The sequence below is a fragment of the Perna viridis genome, chromosome 10 (genome assembly GCF_037379345.1).
Source record: "Perna viridis isolate PV_CMFRI_1.1 ecotype Kerala chromosome 10, ASM3737934v1, whole genome shotgun sequence".
NCBI classification, from domain to species: domain Eukaryota; kingdom Metazoa; phylum Mollusca; class Bivalvia; order Mytilida; family Mytilidae; genus Perna; species Perna viridis.
The window spans coordinates 35531562-35555315 of NC_142454.1; the positions used below are offsets into that span (position 1 = coordinate 35531562).

The 23754-nt window shown below is 32.2% G+C and overlaps 1 protein-coding gene and 1 long non-coding RNA gene across 2 annotated transcripts in view; one reads left to right on the forward strand and one right to left on the reverse strand.

Annotated features, from left to right (window-relative positions):
- The window catches only part of LOC148605579 (extracellular matrix protein 3-like), a 62380-nt gene that overhangs the window by 32864 nt on the left and 5762 nt on the right, over nt 1–23754 (reverse strand). Inside the window, exon 2 of the mRNA XM_088550285.1 lies at nt 9234–9323. Within this exon, the coding sequence (XP_088406411.1) occupies nt 9234–9323 (90 nt within the window). The remainder of the gene's footprint in view (nt 1–9233; nt 9324–23754) is intronic.
- LOC148605580 (uncharacterized) lies at nt 2111–12221 on the forward strand. Its single transcript, XR_015916132.1, has 3 exons — nt 2111–2265; nt 9924–9991; nt 10979–12221. It is a non-coding gene; the product is annotated as an uncharacterized LOC148605580 (long non-coding RNA).

The window sequence follows — 23754 nt, forward strand, 5'->3', positions numbered from 1 at the left end:
ATAAGAAAAACAAAAGTTGAGTTTATCATATAACCTGTATATTATATTCTACAGATTTTTCTACTTTTTCATGGCTTTGTGATAACAGAAACATGTGTATCCACGAGATGAACTGATACAATCATACATAACTACAGATTTTTTTTATTTTTTAACAGTTTTTTTTGGATAAGATATTCCATCTGTAATAACTTACACCTTGTTAGCTCTCAGGACATGAAAATACAAACAAACACTTCAAAGACAAGATATAACTCATTTAAAACCTCATATAACCCCTGAACACCTGAGAGGTAACTCCTCTCACCTGGGAATTTCTTCTGGGTATACAATATGTGAAATTGATGACCTGAGCTGCCCCTAGAATTCATTTGTTTTCTCAAAGGGTATAACTACTGTATAATTCAATAGCATTGAAAGGGATTTGGTGTTTTTATGTTATTAATATGTATTTATGACTAAATCATGTTTGCGTTCTGATGTATCATTATAATCAATTGTCTAAAACCCTCCCCAAAAAAACAACACATATTTCAGTAAATCATGTTAGGTTTTAAATATACCTTAATTCTTGTCCTTTAATGCTCTATAGATGCTATAAGCAGTGTAAATGACAATATAAATAAAAATATGCAAAATTCAGTTCATACTTGACCATATTAGATTTATTATTTACTGATAGAATTTATTGAGGCAATGATAGTAAATTTTTTCTTTTCTATGCAGTTGAACTATACTATTTTTAACCAATTATAACAGGATGTATGAGATTGGTAAAAAATTTAAACTTACATAAATGTTTAAAAATACATGGTTACAGGCATTTCAATTTCATTATTTTACACTTATGGCATCCTAGTCTATTAAAATCAGGACCAATGTACATCAAATATCATGGATTAGAACAATTCCCTGAACTTAAAAGACAGCTGTCATTTATACCATCATTAAAACCCACTTGCCTTACAATTTGGTGCATTAAAATGTAATAAAAATATTGAAATTCAACATCAAAACCCAAAATTAGTATTTAATATAAGTAAAATTGTTAAAAAAATATTGTAGATTGATGTAAAGATAATACCTAGGTGGTACAATATCATGAACTCCAAATATTTTATCTTGATCTCTCAAGATTCCTGTCAAAAGTGATATTGATATACCAGTTATCTCCCTTTTTATCTTGTAAGTCCATCACAAATGCTTAAAATTTGATGTATTTTTGTAATGTTTATATTTTTATTTGAAAGTTTATATTCTGACAGATAAGATTGAATGTTAAGCAATTGTGCAGTTATTTTCTTTGATAAGGCTTCTGTTTTCTGGTGCCAGCTTCTTTAGTTTTGATTCATTGTGGCTGGTGAAGGAGTCATAGGCACCATACAAAACATGGGACAGGAAATAATCTTGGAATTTATTTCTTAATTGCCTGCTGAACAATTCTAAAAGTGCATTTGAGAGAGTAAAAGGAAATATCTATAAAAAAATAATCAGTGACATGATATAAAAGAATGATGAAACTACATGTAAGTAGCAAGAATATAAAGACCCTTTTTAAAGTGCAGTTCAAATTATCTTAATATTTTACCCGAATTTGAAGTATCACACAACTCAAAACTCCTATAACACTGAGACTACATCACTTTATTGAACATCTCACTACTAGTGTGATGTACTTCTTGTGTACAATTTATTTTAGATTTGAATAATTCTATGTATTTCATTCTAATGCTGCTGATGATGAGTTATTTCTAGTAACATGTATACAGCACACTGAAATCTGCACTTATTTATAGGACTGGTATATTTGCAGTATAATAACATTACATGTGTTGATGTCTCAATTTATCATTAATAACAATAATCCTACGAAAAGACTAAAATTGAAATAAATTATAAAGAACTGTTAAAGTCTATTAACATTGTCTTTTTTTAACGAAGTATTATTTTTTTAACACAAAAAAAAAGAATTCACGTAAGAGGTGACGTAATTAGAATTAAAGGCCAAATTCAATTGAGGCAAGAACATTTTTGGCGGTAGAATTTGTGAAATTTTAAACTAACAAATCAAGCTTTTTATTAGGGAGGCATACAACTGACACACCTGCAAACAATTACCTATATGAGCTTATGTGATATGTTGTTTATAAGAAATTTAAAATTGTTATACCATATATTACACCATGCCATTAGAATGTGGGGTCTTGTTATGTTTCTGTTGGCTTTATACAGATAAAGTCAGACAATGATGACAGACTAAGCCAAGTAAGTACCTTAATTATTTATTAATTGCTGTTTTATTCCAAACAATGTTTGATAAAGAAAATCTGCTGTCACTTTATTTTGCTATGTGCAATGTATTTTTTTTTCATTTTCAAGAGTCAAGCCTTTTTGGTTCATTTTTTAAACTTTGAAGAGTTTATTGAAAGCATATGTTTTTGTCAAAACAATGCTCCTCAAAAGTACATGTGATGCAAAATGTGTTGCTATAAAAAATGTTTGGGGAGAATACTCCCAGTAGGCAAATAAAAAGATTTCAAACAGAAGGTCCAACATTCCTTAAAAAGCCTCTTTATATATTGATACAAGTTCCACAAATAACACAATATACTTATATTCAGGTGTATCATGCAATTTTTCAAAATTGCATTCTACTCATTTTGGGATAGAACATGATCTATTTTATCTTTCATGTATGTACTACCATATTCTATAACCTTTGGTCTAGATTTTATTAACCCTACAATCCTATACAGGCTAAAGAAAATGCAGAAGTCGTAGCATACAATGATTAAAGCAATTTTGCCCTTCCAGTCAACATTGCAATTTTCATTTTTAGTATTCCACCCCCAACAAAAAAAAATGTCTTATTATTTCAAAAAATTACATAATGTGAGTTTTAATTATTAGGATTTAAAGTCAGTTGCAAATTTCACAATAATAAATAATCTCAATAATTTCTGAATTTACTGTAACTAAGAAATGTTTCTGGACTCAGCTGTTCATATTGGCAAGATATCTCTCATTGTTTTTACCTCTAAAAAGTCAACTCTAAAGCATTATCACTTTTGTGCCAAAAACCTTTACTTTATACAAATAATTGCACATGAGGCAGAAAATTAACTCAATTTCAGTATCTTCTTTCCAAATAATTCAGCTGCCAAAAATACCACTAAAAGTAAGTCATTTTTTAAAAGTCTGTATTGTTACATTCAAAAGACCAGACCAAAATATATGTAATCAGAAGGAATTTAACTATTTTTTACATAAAAATGACTTTACAATATGGAGTTAAAGATAATTTCAGTAAAAGTAAACATAAGGGCTGATGTTCATCCGTCATATGGTGTTGTCTGTAATCACTACCAAGGAAATCATAAAATAAAATCTAGTAAATAAATGAACATCACTCTTAGATTGACATTCTTCAAGGCAGTTAGAGTAGGGAAACCTCTTATACCTAAACTGGGATATGGAGTAAGCCAAAGTGTCAAAACAGCAGCCCAGCCACTAATAGGACATAATCTCACCAAGTGCTTTGGTCACGTATCCCAATGGCTGGGCTCTGATAGGACATAATCTCATCAAAAGCTTCGGTCAGGTATCCCAATGGCTGAGCTCTGATAGGACATAATCTCACCAAAAGCTTCGGTCAGGTATCCCAAATGGCTAAGCTCTGATAGGACATAATCTCACCAAGTGCTTCAGTCAGGTATGGCTGGGCACTGCCGACAACATCCCTTGGTTTACTTATACAGACCATGCATGCCCCGAAAGGGTAGACAAGGTGGTTAAAAACCACAATCAAAATAAATAAATGAACAACTCAAGTACCAAAAACTCAAAATGGCTATCAAAAGTTTTAAGGTCCTAGTGGATATGGTGCTGATCATTTTATAATATTCAGATTTTTCACATCTAGTGGATGCAAAATTTATGTACATCAATATGATGACTGCTTTAAATATCTCTTTTTTTCACAATTCTACAATAATTATATTTCACTGTTAAGAATACATCCCAATTTCATCAAACTAATGCTAAACTTGTTATAACTACATCTGTAGATCTCAAGTTCATCAATGAAACTGCCAAACTGATCCAAGAAAATTGTATCAGATTTAAAATCATGGTTTTCTCATTTGTTTAATTAATTTCAAAATAGTTTAAGTAATGAGAGCTCACTTCTTACAGCTTGTTAATTACTTAACTAGTCAAAGAACTAGAAAAAAATTGAACATCAAACAGTTTTACTTTTTATAACATTACAAAAATAGGGAATGACCTGTATTGTAAAAGCACATAACAGTATGTTCTTCTCGTATAAAGAAATACGAGATTTCTAAAGAAAAAAATTAATTTGCAGCCTCTTATATTCCATTTAAAATTTACTTATCAACTGAAGTCATTATTAATAAAGTTAGAGAAAGTGTTAGCAAGCTCCCAAAGAGAATTCCATGCTTCAAATGAAGATAAATGTAGACCTTAAACTCAATTATCTCCTTTTCTCTGACAGTAATTATATTCCTTCATCAGTATCTATATATATGAAAACAAACCTTTCTAATAAATTTCATCAAAATCAAAGTTGAAGAGGAAATGGGCTTTCAAAGTCTCTAACATGAAAAACTCGAGTTGGATTATTTCCCTTTGGAGTCCTCCAACAGTAACTTTATACCACTTGTTACCAACCGTACATGATGTTGTACAAATAACACAAACAATTTTAATATGTAAGTCAAGTAGGACAAGAAACCCTTATTACTCATGAGTCATAATTGTTGGGCGTGACAGTACAAATTAGATTTAATGAATTTATTCAGAGATACACTGACGGTGCATCAAAATATTGGAATTAAGAAAAAAAATAATCACTATATAACAAATCCAAGGAATACTGATAGATGAAGCCACATGAAAGCTGTATCTTATAGATATGATAGATAAAGCTTCTTCAAAAATTAATTTGATTTGACAAAACATGTGTTTTACAGAACTTTCAAAAGCATGGCATACATTCTGATTGTTTTACCTTAAAATTATGAAACAAAACAAGAAAAAACAGCCTCGGAATCTTACGAAATTGATGCAGCATGAAACATTGATAAATTTACTAATAAATCAGAAGGAATGTTTTGGTGCATGTAATATGTTTTGTCAATCTACTTCAGATCCATTATCATCACAGGCAATAATCTCAGAATAGACAATGAAAGACAGAACCAACAACTTTTATCTTATTGCTGAAAATTTCTTCTAATTTAATCTATAAAATGAGTGCAAGTTGAAAACATAGATAATTGTAATCTTCCTTTAATTCTTATGATTCATTAGAACAGATTTTTTTCCTGCAAACAGAAATTAAGGAAAACTATCATTGAACTACATTAGAAATTTGTCAGGATTGTATTGGACTTCAAAACTTAATTGAATTAATTTTTGTAGGCCAATACAACCCTGACAAATTTCTAATTAATAATTGGCTTCTGACATCAAATCTGGAAACTAATAGCATAAGGGGTTCTAACTAGTGATGGTATGAAGTCCAGAACCCTTAATTTCTGACATATAATCTTTGAAATTTCATTTATCTAGGTCCTTGACTTCCAAATGCTTTGCACTGACACTTAATGACTTTTAGTTTTTCACATTCATATGAAATTTTGACTAAGTCAAAGGACCTTCCATTCTACCCTTGAAAGTAAATTTGAACCCATTAGTATGCATTTTTATTTGTCTAAAAATAAAACACTCATTATTACATAAAATTTTATACATGTACATGTAATTGTAACTTAAGCAGGGGCGGATCCAGGATTTTATGAAGGGGAGGTGTAATCAGTATAAAAGGAAACCATATTATGACATGTTTAATGAATAAATTTAATAAATTGCCATAGTCAATACAATATTTAGCTGATTACGATAGTTTTGGGGGATTTTGTTTCATTGGAATGGGGGGGGGGGTGTCCATTACGCCCTCACCTGGACCCCCCTTGTTAAGGGTAGTTCTCCAACTTACTCCAGCAATACAAGAATTCAATCTTTTTTCTCAGACATACAGTATAGTAACTTTGAACTTTTACTCAGCTCACATTACCAAAGACCTCCATAACAGGAGTCATTTGATTTATAACATGGTTCAGGGATCAAATACCACTGTATAAAATGCTGAAAGGTCAATCATGATACTATGATATCATGATAAACTACAAACTCAGGAAAATTCTCAGGGAACATTCTAGACTTATTCATTCTTTAAACTGATTACTCACTGAGTTCTGCTCACTTCATATAAAAAAAAATCATAGACAGACATACAGACTGGGGTTTATAATATTTATACACCAAACCTTTTACACTCATCATGCTTACCTAGCATCTAAAGCAAATGCTAAAAGGCATGTTTCTTCATTTTTACAGAACTTCTAAAGAAGTACTTTACAGACCAGGTGTAGTCTGTCATTTACAAAGAACTAATACCTCACACAGAGCAGTATCAATGACACAAGGTCTGGCAATGAGACAAATTCTTGGTGTTTAACATTTCCCTATGAATAAAATCCTAATAAAATCTCTCATCACCTCAGCATTGGAGTTTACATATAATGTGATTGATGATAAAAATACAGAAATAATGAAGCACCTTCAGTAGATAAGCCTTAACATTATTATATTGTACTGAATTTAATTGACTGTTAAATAGCTAGAAGATTGAAATTCACATCAAGGCAGTCATTGATTCAAAACTGACCCTAAGTACAGTGAAACCTGTCGAAACAGAACCCCTTTTGGACAGTAGACATTGTTCAGTTTAGACAGGTGTTCAGTTTAGTCAGGTATTTAGTTTAGACAGGTGTTCAGTTTAGTCAGGTATTTAGTTTAGTCAGGTGTTTAGTTTAGACAGGTGTTCAGTTTACCCAGGTTCAAAATACACTGAAACTGAAATGAAGGAATTCAAAAAGTGTTTGGTTTAGGCAAGATTTTGGTTTATTCAGGGTTTGGTTAAGACAGGTTTCACAGTACTTAGAAAAGTAATGTTTTAATTCATTGTCATCCATTTTTTTCTTTCCATTCAGTCAATTTTATACCTCCTACATGTTGGACTGAAATAGGAATTCCTAGATAAATGTTGCATAACAAAAGTTTCTAATAATTGCACACTTCTGATTATCTTTGAGATTGGCTATCAGATTTGGCAACTGAAATGCTCATCAGATTCTTCACTTAGTTTTCATCCCTTTTTTATCAGCTACTTTTCTTTTCAATAATTGCCTTACAGACTGAAGATTTAAGAGGAAAAACAGGCACTTTTTTGCCATTGTTATCTGAATAGATTGTTCTGACTTTTCTTTATGACTTCAGCAGCAATTTAGAAGACTACCTGAGTCGATAGCTGTCTGAATGAAAAAGCTTTGAAATTTTCTTGAAAATATTTTGAAAGACATAAAAATCTCTTCTAAAGCATTTAATCAAACACGTATGTTTTTTTAAGTTTTCTATGCTACATTGCTAGTATGTGTGTAGATATCTATCAATTAATGCTGCCATTGGAATTAAGATACAAAACTTACTGAACTATTATGTAGAAATTTTGTCAGTTATTTGAAAAAAATTGTGGTTTTCTTTAGAATTTCATTGTTTTACACTGAAAATTGATGTTTTGATGGGTGCAGAAATGTGTAAGAATTCATGCAGGCCCACATAGTATCTACAGACAAAATAATTCTTTTTCAAGCTATATTTTACTTGCAGTGGTTCCTCTACATAAGTTAAATATTTGAATGCGCAAGATCCAAGGAAAGCGGTGTTAGGCATATGCCCCTGGAATCTTGATTTTTTTTTTACATATTCTACACTCAAAATTTTTCTTGTCTAAGTTCACTTGGCCTTCAATCCCTAACTTAAAATCCTGGATCAACCTGTGATATGTTCATGTAGAATAACACTGAACTTGACTGTAATACTGTAACAAGCAGAATGAAAAAAAACTTGACATCAGACAACCCAACACCAATCAGAGGTACCATTCACACAGAGGGCACCTGTCGAAACAATTATGCAAATGACCTGTGACCAACAAACGTGATAAACTTTGTTTACAAAACATTACAACAGGAATACAGATGTATGTAATAATACACTGTTTTGGGAGAGTTATAGACTGCAGAAAATGATGATCTTACATACCACAGGGGGCATACACATCTGCAGAAATCATCTGAATGCCGTTAATTACCCTTAAAAACAAACTTAATCACAGAATGATATATCACTACCGATTGTCATGTTATCTAGTCCTATACAATAGGTACTTATTGTGTTGGTTTTGTACTTTACTTGTTGTTTTTCTGGAAAAAATCCTCCAATAATAATCTATCAATCAGTAACTGGAACTGTAGATAAACAACTTAAATAATAGCTGAGAGAAATATTTCAGATGGGATATTCCTGTAAATAGTGTTTGATTTCACCTTAATTAATGTATGCATCAACATACATTGACGAACTATTGTTGAACCTTAAGGACTAGAATCAATCAAAATGTATGCATGGACACAAATGGACAACTCTGAAATAAGAACTGATCATAGATATACATCAGATTAAAGGATTTACCTGAACAGAAACTGTCCATAGATATACATCAGCTTAAACGATTTACCTGGATAGAAACTGACCACAGATTTTTATCAGATTAAATGATTTACCTGGTTAGAAACTGACCATAGATATACATCAGCTTAAATGATTTACCTGGTTAGAAACTGACCATAGATTTTTATCAGATTAAATGATTTACCTGGTTAGAAACTGACCATAGATATACATCAGCTTAAATGATTTACCTGGTTAGAAACTGACCATAGATATACATCAGCTTAAATGATTTACCTGGTTAGAAACTGACCATAGTTTTTTATCAGATTAAATGATTTACCTGGTTAGAAACTGATCATAGATATACATCAGATTAAACGATTTATCTGGTTAGAAACTGACCATATTTCTCTTTGATTAAGATAGAAAAGTGCCATTTAATGAATTCTCTGGGAAATTACATGTATTTCATTTCAATTATTTCTTAATGGTTGGTTTGTTTGAAGGCCTTAAGACTTTTTGTTTACCATATTCAAGAAAAGAGGAACTAAGGCCCTCTTTGATATCCTTTCAAAAAAATCCCTGAATAAAGACTGTATTACTTGTGTTTTTTAGTCACAAATGTTACTCACCCTGATCTTGAATCTTAAAAAAGAAGGTATCTTCTGTAGCCTCTTCTCCTGGGTTCAGTATATACTCCACAACATTTGCTGAAATGTCACCTGAAATATACCAAGGATATCAATATAAGTCTCCTCTAAAATGTCACCTGATATATACTCAGGAACACTTCTATAATGTCACCTGAAATATACCAAGGATATCAATGTAAGTCTCCTGTCAAATTTCACCTGAATATACCAGGGAACATCAATACATGTCTCTTCAAAATTGGCACCTGAAATGTTCCAACAGACCCTTCTAAAATGTCATCTGAAATGTTCTAACAGACCCTTCTAAAATATCACCTAAAATATACTCAGGAACACTTCTATTATGTCATCTGAAATAAACCAAGGGACACCAATACTGAGTCTCTTCTAAAATGTTCCCCAAAATATACAAATCTCTTCTAAAATAATTTTTTTAAAATTTCAACTGGGCCTTAGGGGAACCATTTGTAGGTATAGTATTTGATTGTACCCTTTACAATTCTGCACAATTTACTATGATAATTTTTTTTTTTTCGATTTGTTTCCATGAGGGTACTATACATGTATGTGACAATAAGTATGTTTTATGACTTATGCTCTGTTAAAACAATTGTCACATTTATGATTATGCACAATTTATGTATTTATGTAGCAATTTCTCCTTCACAGATATTGTTTTGAGAATCATTTAACAGAAAAAGGACTGTAACTCACACATGGAGATGTGGCATATAAAGGTAAAAACACAGAGATTTGATTGCATTAACCAAGTATTTATATCTGATAACCTCCAGATATTGATAGGTCAGATTCAGTTGAAATGCACTATGGAAAAATGGTGGGAAAATATTCCCGCACTTTTTCTTCATATATGCTGTCAAAAAATATCTGTCCAAGATGCTTCAGGATAAATTCAAATAGTTTTGCAGTTATTTTAAAGATTTATTGAGTATATTTGAGGCAAAAGAGACCAAATTGAGAAAAATGATGTGCCACCCATTACCTGATTCTTACACAGAATGGTACTTACCGGTAAATAAAATGGACAAAATAATAGAACTTAGAATGCGCTATCTCAAATATGCTTTGAGATTTTATCTTTTCCTTCTCTTAATGACCAAAATAAGATTGATTGATTGATTGATTGTTAGGGTTTAATGCCTGAGCAGCAATATTTCAGCTATATTCAGGCGATGAACATGAAATGGATGATAAAATGAACATGAAATGATGATATGAAAAAAAGGGATGGGACACAAGGATAATAGGGTCAATATAGCTACAGTAGCCATTAAGTTTTTATTAGACTAATGACAAACATTTAAGATGACTGTGACAAAAATGAACTATATCAGATCTATGGGTTTTGAAGTGATTGTAATAGTAAATTGTTGTTAAATCTTCATACGTATGACAAATAATGACACTACTTTTCAAGGAACTTTTGCCCCAGATGAGCTAATTAAATGAATGCATTCTCTTAAGTAAATAATTGATTAGAGCATTCCACAGTCTCCAGTGATGAAAAATTACATCATAGAGACACTGCATTTTGTTGACTATCTCCACTTTTCCTGCAAATTTTTAACATTTTCAATTTCAAGAAAAAATGATGCACCTTTGCAGCATATCACTGAAATGTGTTATCACTTAGAGTGAATTCAACAGATTAATACATGTCATATGCCATACTAAAATACCATAATTAATTCTATAATATATAGATGCCAGAAACAGCACAATTTGACAAGAATGCATCAACACAGTCATCAAGGGAAGAAGTAAAGCAGCCAACAGTCATCAGAGGAAAAAAAGTATAGCAGCTGACAGTCATCAGAAGCTAACATTACTCAGAACTCCATAACAGGCATGCCAAGTCTGAACTCCACAACCGGCATGCTCAGTGTAGCCAGGAATTAGAACCTCACATTACTCAGTCAAAACTTCATAAAAGGCATGCCCAGTCAAAACTTAACAACAGGCATGCTCAGTTTAGCCAGAAATTAGAAACTAACATTACTCAGACTTCCATACCAGGCATGCCCAGTGTAACTTTTGAATTTACAGAATCAAAAACAACAAATATGCACAGTCACATTTACCCTTATAAATAAGATTTTCTCCATGGTAGAAGGAATAAGGAAACCCAGTTCCAGGAGCCATCAAAGACTGCTGGTCCTTATTTTGAATCCTTCCATAGATGCAGGAGTCCTACACAGGCAAATATATTTCATGTGAAGTTCATGTTAATCGAGCTTCACGTGAAATTCACATGATTTTTACATGAAATTCACTTAACATGACTCTCATGTGAACAATTCACGTGAAAGCTCGATTCACCTGAATTTCATATGAACTTTATCACAAAGTTTATTTGCTCAATTCAGGTGAAAATCATGTCAAATAATTTTGCCTGTGTATATTGTGACAGATATTTAGGTTCAAGGAGAAGTTATTGAGACCTCCCTTACTTCTACCCATGTCAAAATCTAATTAATATATTGCAATACCTTTGTCCGAGCATAATGGCTTTTTTAATAATACTTTTTTTTCTGTTTGAAAATGTTTGTATTAAACTCCCAGTCTATCTAGCTTTGTTTTTGAGAGAGTTCCAAATAAAATGCAATCATTCAAGTAATGTTATAGTAAAAAGAATTTTTAGCAATTATATGTTCAAACTATGTTTTTTGTACCAATCAAAGTTAAAATCAAATTATTAAAGGTCTTTTTATTTCAAGTCAACTCAACAAACCTCAAATATAACAGGACAATGGAGGTCTTAAAACTAGCTTTATAATCTAATAGACCCCAAAGAAAATCATATAGCAATAACAAGATAAAAAGATTCGCCAAGCACAGTATGATATGACCACAGCCAGTTGAACACTTGTCACTTGAGGCAAGCGTGGACACAATATTATTTTTTGACACACTAAAGATAGGGATTTATTGTTCATTAAGGACACAACAACTCATTTGGAAAAAATATTGCACAATATTTTAAAATTCAATTGAAGTATAATGGTCTGCTTCAGGATGCATTCATGGATCACCTTGTACCTCCTTATCTCCTAAGCAGTAAATGATAGGGTTAATTTGGTAAGTATACTTCTTAAGGCTCTTGAATTTAGGCTGGGATTTTCCAATGGAATCCAATAAAAAATGTTTAAAATCGCACCAAAATCAAAAGTCAATTTTTAGAGGTGTGGTCCCCTTTGGCCCCTTATAATTCAAAAACTGTAAAAGATATCTGAAATCTGATTAAAACATGAGCAAGGATTTTCATGAAGAATCTAGTAAAAAAATCCAATATGAGACCAGAAATAAATTAGCTATCATCAAGAAATCAGAAAAAAAACCCACTTGTCTCTGGCTCCTTTGTGGCCCTTATTCTTACTTGGCTCAAGTCACAACCCCAAAAACCAATCCCAGTCTTCCTTTTGTGGTATGGCACATGGTAATACAATATTGTAAAAATTCATTCACTGATATTCATGTAACTCTCTGAACATAAGGAAAATGCATGTTTCTGCCTCCCTCTTTTTAGCCCCTAATTTATGAAAAGTCTTTATCTCATAAACAAATCCAAGTCTGACCATTGTGTTATAGAATATTGTGGATCAATATCATAGACATTCCCATGTTTATTGGAGTTATATGGATGAATTCAACGAATTAAGCCCTTTTTTGCTCCTAATTCTAAAATGATTGGGACTATAACCCCCAAAAATCAAAACCAAGCTTCCTTGTGTGGTTTACAACCTTGTTCTTAAATTTCATAACAATCAACCAACTAATACTCAAGTTATAGCACAAAAACCAAGTGTCTATGTACAATGACAGCGCCATACCACTACACCACTGCAATTTTTTTGTGGTTGTATAAATGTTTGTTGGGGTTTAACGTCCGAGCAGCAATATTTCAGCTATATTCAGACAATGAACATGAAATGGATGATAAAATGAACATGTAATGAAAAAAAAAGGATGGGTCACAAGGATAATAGGGTTGACAAATTTTGATTGCCACTGGAAAAAGGGAGGATGGGTAAGGTAGGGCAATTTAGCCTCCTGTGACGGGGCGCAAAGGTTCCTACTCCTATCGAATACCACAGCAGGGTTCTTTAACGTGCGAGGAACGTGGCATCTTTCCCAACACGGTGCACAACTATGGTTTGCGGTCAGGTTTTCCGTATTATAGCCTGACAACCCCAGCATGTAACACGCCAGGGGTACCCCATTCAACCACCTGGGGCACACATCCCAGTTGCTCTGTGGGCAGAGCGCCTAGCCCCCGGCTAGGTTTCTGAGCACTATTTAGTCGCCTTTTACGACAAGCTTAGCGCTGCTGCAGGCCTATTCTTTTAACACCCGGACCTGCACGGGGCCTGTGGTTGTATAAAAAAAAAAGAATGTTAATAAATCATAATTTCAGGTATTCATGAAATAAGATAAGACATCTATCAAAATTGTATAATTAACAACGCCCATTGAATGGTATAATGAGCCCAATGACTATAGTGTCATGCCAGTAACAACAACACTTTAGCAAGAACTTAACTGCGCCTAATTTCTGATGTACTGCATTTCAAATAGATAAGCATTACAGATAAGCTTGCAGAATAACGTAATGTAAAATTTTAGATTTGATAAATTTAAATGATTTCAAGTCATTCATGCTGCCATGAACATGCTATTTTTCAAGTTAAGATAAAATCTACATTTAGAAAAATGCAGAACCTTTGTCAGAAAACAACTGTTTATTGAAAGAGCAACCAAGGGAACCAAGGTTATAGCAGCAATCAAAAGAATATAATCCAGGGACAAAGCCAGACATGGAAAACAGACATACACAACAAAGAACATAAAGTAACTAAAATCATACATACAAAGTAACAAAAGCAAATGAGCAACTTGGACTCCACTAAAAACTGGGAGCATGGACCAGGTGCACCAGTAGGGTAAGCGTCCTCTGCTTTTCTAGAAACACCTGCCAAGTTGCTCATAAAAAGTCAAGCCCAGGGTAGACAAACGAGGAAAGGAAAACTATGACCCACTGAATAAATCAGTTTTCATGGTGCAGATGGATACACCACAATGATCCACGAGTTCATGATGACGACCATAAAACTTCTGTAGTGATGACTTCAATCTTGTAGTAACATAACCCTGTTCCAGAAGCCTATTTATTAGAGTTCTAGCATGATACAAAATGTCTGCATAGTTTCGGCAAGCTCTGGCATAACATATGAGTTGTGATATGAACACTCCATACGCAGGTGCTGAAGGGATGTTGCCATAGATGAAAGGGAAGTTGACAATTCTGAATGAAAAGTCATCATGTTTGTCGTAAACTAAAAATTTGGTTAATAGTTTTCCTTTACCATTGATTTTTAAGTCTAGGTCAAGATATGAGACTGACTTCACAGTGTCTGTAGTATCCTTTATCTCAAGATCTTTGAAGCCATTACCGGGTATTAGATTTATGTAACTCATGTTAAATTGTGAGCAAGCAACCCCTCTTCAAATGGAGCTAGAACTTAATTTGGTTTATCTCCCTCTGACAGTAATTATATTCCTAAATATGATGCAAAACCTTCCTATTAAATTTCACAAAAATCCTTTAGTAGAGTTGTGATTACAAGAAATGTAGACAGACCAACAGATTGACAGACAAGGTGATTCCAATATATACACTTAAGTCCCAAATTTACATGTTTGTCAAGTGATGATACCCTCACTTCTGCATGTAAACTCTAAGTCCCATAGTCATCTCTCCTTAAGCAAGCATCAAGGTAAATGGAGCTGCATAGGGGTTAAAGTTAAATGAAAAGACACATAGATAGAAAAGAGAAGACAGACATGTAATTTCTGTGCACTCAAACATTGCTTATGTTGGGTAAATTTTATGTAGAATACTGTAACCGCATTATATGTTTTGCTGTTCTAATTTTCTCAGTTGCTAATTTTCCTGTATTCTGTCAAGTGAACACATTCAGGGTATCAATTATTCATGGTTTCAAAAAAGACTAGAGTTATAAAGGGCTAAAAATCAAACTTGCAGGTACTAATTTTTATGCTAAAATAGTGAAAATTACAGGTACATGTGAAAATCAATAATTTTACAGTAGCACAACATACATGTATGATACAATTCGGTACTTCAAAACTTAATCATACATGCAGCTCAATTTTAAAACTGAATTTGAAAAAAAATTATTAAAACAAGTAAAGACTAATAATTTCATGTACATAAGCAATTAATAGATTATCACTGGAGTTCATTTTTTTTAACCATAAAAAGAATTTCATCCCTTTGGACCTAAGCAATTGATATATTATCACTGGAATTCATTTTTTTGTTTTAAACCATAAAAAGAATTTCATCCCTTTGGACCTAAGTATTGACAAAAGTTAAAACTCGAGCTTAATGAAGATTGATTGATTGTTGGGGTTTAACGCCCAAGCAGCAATATTTCAGCTATATTCAGGTGATGAACATGAAAGGGATGATAAAATGAACATGAAATGATGATGATATGAAAAAAGGGATGGGACACAAGGATAACAGGATCGATAAATTTTGATTGCCACAAGGTAAAAGGGAGATATGGATAAGGTCGGGCAATTTAGCATCCTGTTGCGGAGCGCAAAGGTTCCTACTCCTATCGAATACCACAGCAGGGTTCTTTAACGTGCGAGGAACCAGACATCTCTCCCAACACGGTGCACCACTATCAGCCATTAAAAAAAGTCAAATTCAAGGCTTTGACAAATAAATTGCAACAAGGTAAAAAAATTTAAAAAAATAAAATGGTTTGTTTTTGGTCTCTTGCTGCCCTTCATTACAAATTATTTATGGCTACAGTCACCACTTAACTTCCTAACCAGGTAAGAAACCTGGTGTTGAATTTTCAACAGAACCATAGACAAAAAATCAAATTATTTGATGAAAATGAAGTATCTAAAGGCCACAATACAACCACAAACTTTAGAGCACTAATACATGGCCTTTAAAGTGTAACAGTACAGGTTATAAAAAAAGCAAAATCTTCATGAAAAACTAAAGAGAGAGAAAAGGGTAGAACATGGGCATAAAAAAGACTAAAACCTTCAATGCAGAAAAAAAGTTTGTACATTGAATAGTAATTCCAGTGTTTAGAAGCTATGAATATCATTCAAGTGTGGGGAAATACAACTTGTATGTGTGAAATTTAATGCATGATTGAGCAAAAATGATTAAGAAATAAAATAAAGAAACAATCCCAGAGTTCTAGACCACTGCAATGAATGTTACTGGAGTTGTACTAAGCAGACCTTTTTGAACTTTCTTATGTAATCAGTGAAATAAAACAGCATTAGCTTGTTAAGTACTTACAGGAATTATATAACCAGAAATAAAAGATGAAAGTACTTGTAATAAAACATGTATGATAAACAAAAGAAGAATTTCCTTCAATAGGGCTGTGTCATTTCTGTATTATTTAGTTTGGGATGACATGTGCTCTTCATTCAGAATACCCAGACAGAAATAAGAAACATGTAATTAACTGCTTTACATGAAGTAAGCATTCAAGTTAATTATCAGATGTTCAATGGAAAACAAATGCTGATTACTTGAAAAACTTGTGTTACATTCTGTATTTTTTCATTGTAATAGTGACCATGAGGTAAATGTCTTCCAATAACAGATCAATATATTTTTGAGCCAGTGGTGGATCCAGGGGTCAGAACCCTTTTGTTGGAAATTTTGTTAATTTCATGTAAAATTTGGGTAAAAATGAGTACCATCTCACAAATAATTTTTATGGGGTGCTAATTTTGGCATATTTTAGCAGTCTGTCTAAAATAAATAAAACAACTTCTATGAAATAACTATTCTAGAATTAAGTACTCTGTACAATTAAGCATCTGCAAAAAACAAGAAACTCCTTCATTTTTTGTATACCATTTTTGCCTAAAATTCACTCAAATTTACACCCTCCAAAATAATCTGCTATACAGTAAAGAATAGCTTAAAACCCACTCTTTTTCTGGATCCTCCTTTTCAAAAATCACTGGATCTACCAATTTCAGTGGATCTAGGATTTATTTGAACAGAAGAGGACATAGAAAAATCACCAAGGAATTTATTATTTGCAATTTTCCAATGATCATAAAATTGTCAAATGGGGGTTGTATACTTGAGATACCAGGCCTTCATCTCTGTCCAGATGAGTCTTGAAATTCTGGTACCCAATTTGGATGGTATTACTTTTCAAAGGGCCAAAGAAGTCAAAAAGCTTATTCTGTATGTACAATCTGAGAAATAGTGAATGAGAGACTTGAAACTTCATTCCCTATTTCCATAAAAAAATCTCAAATTAAGATTTTTCTCAAATCCTTCCTCAACTGAAATTCCAACCAACCAAAGCACTTAAAATTGAAGATGTGAGGAAAAACTCAGGATTTGAGGAAATTCTCAACTTGGGATTTTTTAAAAAGCCCAGGTCAGACTTTACACAGAAGCTTAAAATAATTAGGTTGGTTATATACAAAACAACTGAAGCCCCCCTTTATCCAGAATTTCTGCATCTTCCACTGAAAATGTCCTGACGCCAAATTATTTTCAATACTTTGTTTTAGACTTATTAAAGTACACTTTATTTGTATAAGACTACAACAATAGTGACCTAAATATTTCAACCAAATTAAAATCAGAATGTTATCATTACTTTGATCTTCAAATTGACATTTAAATAATAATATCATTTTTACCCATTTAGTCAAGGGTCTGTACACTCAAAAAGGAACTTTATAATGTTACAAACACTCATTTGTTATACTTAGACAGAATTTTCAATAATTTAAAATAATTTTCTGAAACATAGTGAAATCAGACAACAAACAAAGACAAAAATATTGATTTCCTTTAATTCATTCCATTCAGAGCTTTAATGTGATTTAAAACAGCAAATTTTGCTGACCAAAAAGTATATTCTTTTCCAAAAGGCTACATACCCTGAGTACAATTGATCTATTTTCATAATCTTTATACAAATCTTGAATTTCTATTTATTAGATTTCAACTTGTTATTCAAACTTATAAACTTCAAGCATTTTTGAGTAAACAAAACGAAAAGAAATGCATCATTTTTTTAAAGAATAAGTACTATTTTTTATGCATATGTTATAATTTTCAAGATACAAAGAGGATTCTTTCATCAAAGCATGCAAAAATTCCAATATTTACTTATTAAATCCTGGCCACTTTTGATAAATGTGACAAAAATGTTTAATTAACAAGTTTCAGCTGTTACACTGAACATTTCAATTTGCAAAGTTTAAATCAATTTGAAACATATTTAATAAATATTCACTGCTAAAATAAACATACAATCTCAAACATTAATATTTGTTCCATTTTCATTCTTTGGATAACTCAGTCAGAAGGTTCCTATGCATCCTCAGATAAGATGAGCTGTGTATCAACATGCAGTCTGCACCGAACAGAAGGGTTAAAATTATTGAAAATTTGTTGTTGCGTAATGTTCATATCAGAAAGCTTAATGATGCCAAAACCTATCAACAGAATGGGGAATTATTATTGTCAAAGAAAACAACAATATTTGTACAGGAAACCAAATAAGACAATATGTTAAACACAATAAGTAATTGATTGATGGAATTAATTTGGTTAAAGTTCTAAAAACATTCAGGATACAGCTATTTAATCAAACTACTGGCATAGATTTAAATTAGTGGTGGTCTGAGGTGAGCATCCTAAATTTATGATCTAGGACCTTTTAAATTTCATAACTTACATGTAGGTCTGGGATCTTCAATCCTTTTCATTGACACTTTACTTAAGACTTTTGTGTTTTTCTCCTCAAGCAGATTATTCATTTGAAACTTTAAAATGTCCAAATTACTGGTACCTTTCTTGAAAATAAAATTTGACTCTTGACTGGATTATGGTAATTTAACAAAATGATATAGTTTCTTTTATTTCACCTGCAGTTATAATCATAGTGGAACAAGTGTATGTTTTATACTGTAATGAATTTAAAAACTATAAAAATACAATAGGAAATTGTTTGAAAAGCATAAAATTGATCAAATTAGTCTCACAAATAACTGTCCACAACAAATCTGGACAAAGGGTGAGAAATGACTGTAATATTAAGTGTCAAATAAAAAATAGTTTGAGGAGAATAATGGTCACTTTGTCACTGAAACTGACAGCTTTCTGTCTCTTCAGGTGAATAAGGACAGTTTATACACAGCTTGATTGAAGGGGAGGTCATTCATTAATATGCTCATTACAGTTTTAGAACTGCAAGCTATTTACTATTACATGTATTAACACTTTCATTGTTGCAACAAGAACTCAGTCAAGCATGCTATATGGGAACAAGAGACCCCTAGCAGCCTGAATCGCTCACCTGGTTAAAGTTTGTCTTTCAAGGGCAATAAATTTAACAAGGAGTTGTCCAACAATTTAACTCAAGAAGACTTTGGTAGGGACTAATCATAAGGATCTTTTCGCAATTGAAACTTTCTTTCTATCTATCACAGTTTTCAAGATATTGGCTGAAAACTGTAAAAAACAAAACACCATTTTTCATCATTCAAGGGCAATGACTCTTACAATAAGTCGCCTGACAATTTTGATCTCTGATGACTTTTGAAAGTCTTATAATACTGATCATTTCAGCAATTGAAAGAGTTTGGCTAAACCTTTTGGTTTTAGAGATATATGCGAAAAACTAATGTCTGACCTCTATGTTCTATTTTCAGTAACAGTGGCCATGTTTTTCGACCAATCAAAAAACCCAAATCAATTCTATGCAGGATACCCCAAGGAACATTCATACAATGTTTTGGTTCCAATTGGTCAAGTAGTGTCAGAGGAGAAGATTTTTGAAAGAAATTACATTAAAACACTTAAATTCAGTCAAAATTTGGCTAAACCTAATGATGTTGGTGACATATGTGAAAAACTACTGTCTGACCCCTATGTTCTATTTTTAGTAATGGCAACCATGTTTTTCAACAGATAAAAAATCCTCAGATCAGTTCTATGCAGGATACTCAGAGGAACATTCAAACCAAGTTAAGTTCCAATTGGTCAGGTAGTGTCAGAGGAGATTTTTGAAAGAAATAACATTAAAAATTGAAAAAAAAAAACGTCTAAAAAGGGCAATAACTCCAACATGGCTTAACAGATTAAATTGAAAATTTGACCACAGACAGATCTCCTCATGCTGAACACTATTATCAAATTAGAATTTGGCTAAACCTAACAGTTTTGGAGATATTTTCAGAAAACTACTGTCTGACCCCTATGTTCTATTTCAATACAGCGGCCATGTTTTTAAACCAATCAAAAATCCCAGAGTCAGCTCTATGAAAGATACCCCAAGGAACATTCATACAAAGTTTGGTTCCAATTGGTCCAGTAGTGCCAAAGGAGAAGAGTTTTGAAAAATTGTTAACAACGATGACGACAGACGCCAAGTGATGGCAATAGCTCACATGGCCTTTGGCCACCTGAGCTAAAAAAATGCTAACATTCAAAATGTGAATTTTACATGGTACTAAAGGCTATATGCTGTATAGTCTACATTTACATGTATTAATTCACTTTTATCATTCATTTTAAATTTATTTACACACTTGATGCTTTTAATATTGTTTGGAACAAGTATGTGAAACTGCATCTACAATTAATTGGGACTTCTCCTTGTTCTAATCAAGAACATAATACAAATTCATGTAAACTGTCTTAATCTATAATCCTATAATGAAAACTACATTAGCTTCATTTTAAGATAAAGCTGATAATTGAAAGAACATATTAGTTTTATTCAGAATGTGGAATCATGTTGTATGAAATGGACAACCCTAATACATCAATCATCCCAACTTGTCAAACATCAGTCCAATCAACAATCAATACCACATGCCATGTCCATTTCAGAGGGAATAGGGAAACCTAATTACCAATTCTGTATCTCTACAGAATGATAAGGACTCTGTAGCGTTAAGCAGTACATGTAAATGTGACAAAACAGCAAAGGTTTGATTATTAAGATTAAATATTTATGACTCCTGAGTGTTTTAAAAACACCTTAGACTTGATAATTCACTCATGAGCAAGTTTAAATATACCATAATAATGTTATTATTTAATTTTCCTAGACATCCCCCCAAATTCACACCTAACTCATCATCTCCAGAGGCGCTATAACACATCCATGCACTTAGCCACTTGAAAGCTTAATACATCAAGTAGATAGACAGATAACTAAATTACTTATTCTACTTCTATGCAGAATCAGATAATTTCATCAATTTCTCCTCAATTTCTCAGACCAAAGGATACAGTATTACTCAGATCATTCACAGAGTTCAGGAAAAAATATTACAGTAATTCAGGGTTGAAAATATTAATGAATCAGTAGAACATTCAAAATAATTTCCACAATGACTGTCTTCTTGGACTTTCAAAATTTTTAAGTTTTCACAGAAAAGCTCCAAATGAAAATTAACATTCCCATATTAAATGTCTGCTTTACACAGCAATTTAAAGCTTTCAGTAGTTCATTTTTTGTGCAGCTAAAGGTAAAATGGAACATAATAAATAGTTTTCCTTCACCAAAGTTTCACTTTTCCTGAATGACTGGAAACACAGTGGACAACCAATTGATTCTAAGGTTGGCAAAGTCAAAATATTTATTTTCAACATTTTTAGCATTTTATTATAATCTTGAGGTTCATAGAAGCATTCTAATCATCTGGAAAGGCTTTTTTTCTGTCAGTAAAAAACATTATTTATTTTCAAAAAACTGTCCCCCACCTTTTTATACAATTTAGGGCTATTCTAAATATATACAGCAAAGCCAGAGAACTATTCCAGACCAAGAGATACAGCTCTAAATTCTATAATACGCCTGAGAACATTTCCCATTGAAATCATGGTTATTCAATCAAACAAAACAACAAAAACCAACAATCATCAAGAGGAGAAAACAATAAACTAAATACTACAAAGATGAAAGACTATCTCACCAGTTACATTCATCTATAAATTATAGCATTATCATTATTATAATCACAAATAACAGCTGTTGTTATTCTCATGGGAGGATGGGGGCAGATGTGACATTAAATGTGCCCTAGGTTTCCTTTCTGAGTTATCAACAGTTATACAATTATAACCAATTAATACAATATGAGAGATGGGTAGATGCACATGTTTATATTATCTCATCATATTGATTATATTTGATTGTCACTTTCAAAGACTTTATGGATAAAAGGATACACCATATGGATGCACAAGATACAGGGATGCTCCAGTGCATTCAAATAAAATCCAATGCCAGGAAAACTACAGGGGGTACATTGTACATTGTATATCAGTTTATTAAAGGAAAAGACTTTCTTGGTAAACATCAATAGTAACAACTGCAGACATGCATTGGAAAGTGCTTAAATTCTTAAAAATCAATCCAACTGTGACTTTTTCACAACTATCTAATAATAGATTCTATAAAATCAAATCAACTGTGACAATTTTACAGCAATCTAATATAAAACAGAACTAAAAACAGAATGAGCTCAAAATTAACAAAAGCACATATTAATCCCCCTATCTTATTAGCCATGTGTTCCAATGTTATCATGAAAAGATACTTGGAAGACAATACAAACCAACGAACACAACAAGGGCACTGTTTTATGTCTGTAATTAACTGTATAAGTAGCAAATGATTAAAGGGGCATTGGTTATCATAGAACTTCAGAACAGGGCAATAAATTGTGTACACTAAACTCTGACAAAACTATTAAACAGGATAGCAATAAAAGGTTCCTAAACCAGGTCTACTATCAGAGTGGTCAAGCAAGTTAATAAAATAATAATAAACTTGAAATACCCAATAAAATGGAAGTAAAACTAGCACATGGTGAGATAAGATGTTACTAAATACAGCTTCTTACTGAAACATAATTGTAGTTTCTAACCTAAATGAAAGTTTCAGTTCAGTGGGAGAAAGTGTGTTTTGATAGGGCCTATAAAAATTGGAATATGTCATAATTTAGTCTTTTTCATAGCCTAACTTTTGTTTATAAGTAAACTGGAAAAACTGTAACAAGTCAAAAAATACAACCCTTAATATCATTTCAAAACACATGGCATTACATGGAGTATGTAATTGCCTTCTCTTCTTGATATGTACTCCCAAGGAAGCTTTAATACATGTAGAATAAAAGTCAAAAAATGGTAAAATGAAAATTTAGAATCATACTTTCATGGGTCAATAAAAATGTCTATAAGATGGCAAAAAAGAACATGTTTCTAGCATGTGAACTCCTATGATTTCATGATGTCACAACAAAGCATGTGAAATATGACACTGAGATCTGATCAAGCAGATTGAAATTAAAAATGGATACGATCTCATAGTTTTGGTAGAATTTAATTTAGGCATTTTCTGTCACATATTAGTTTAAG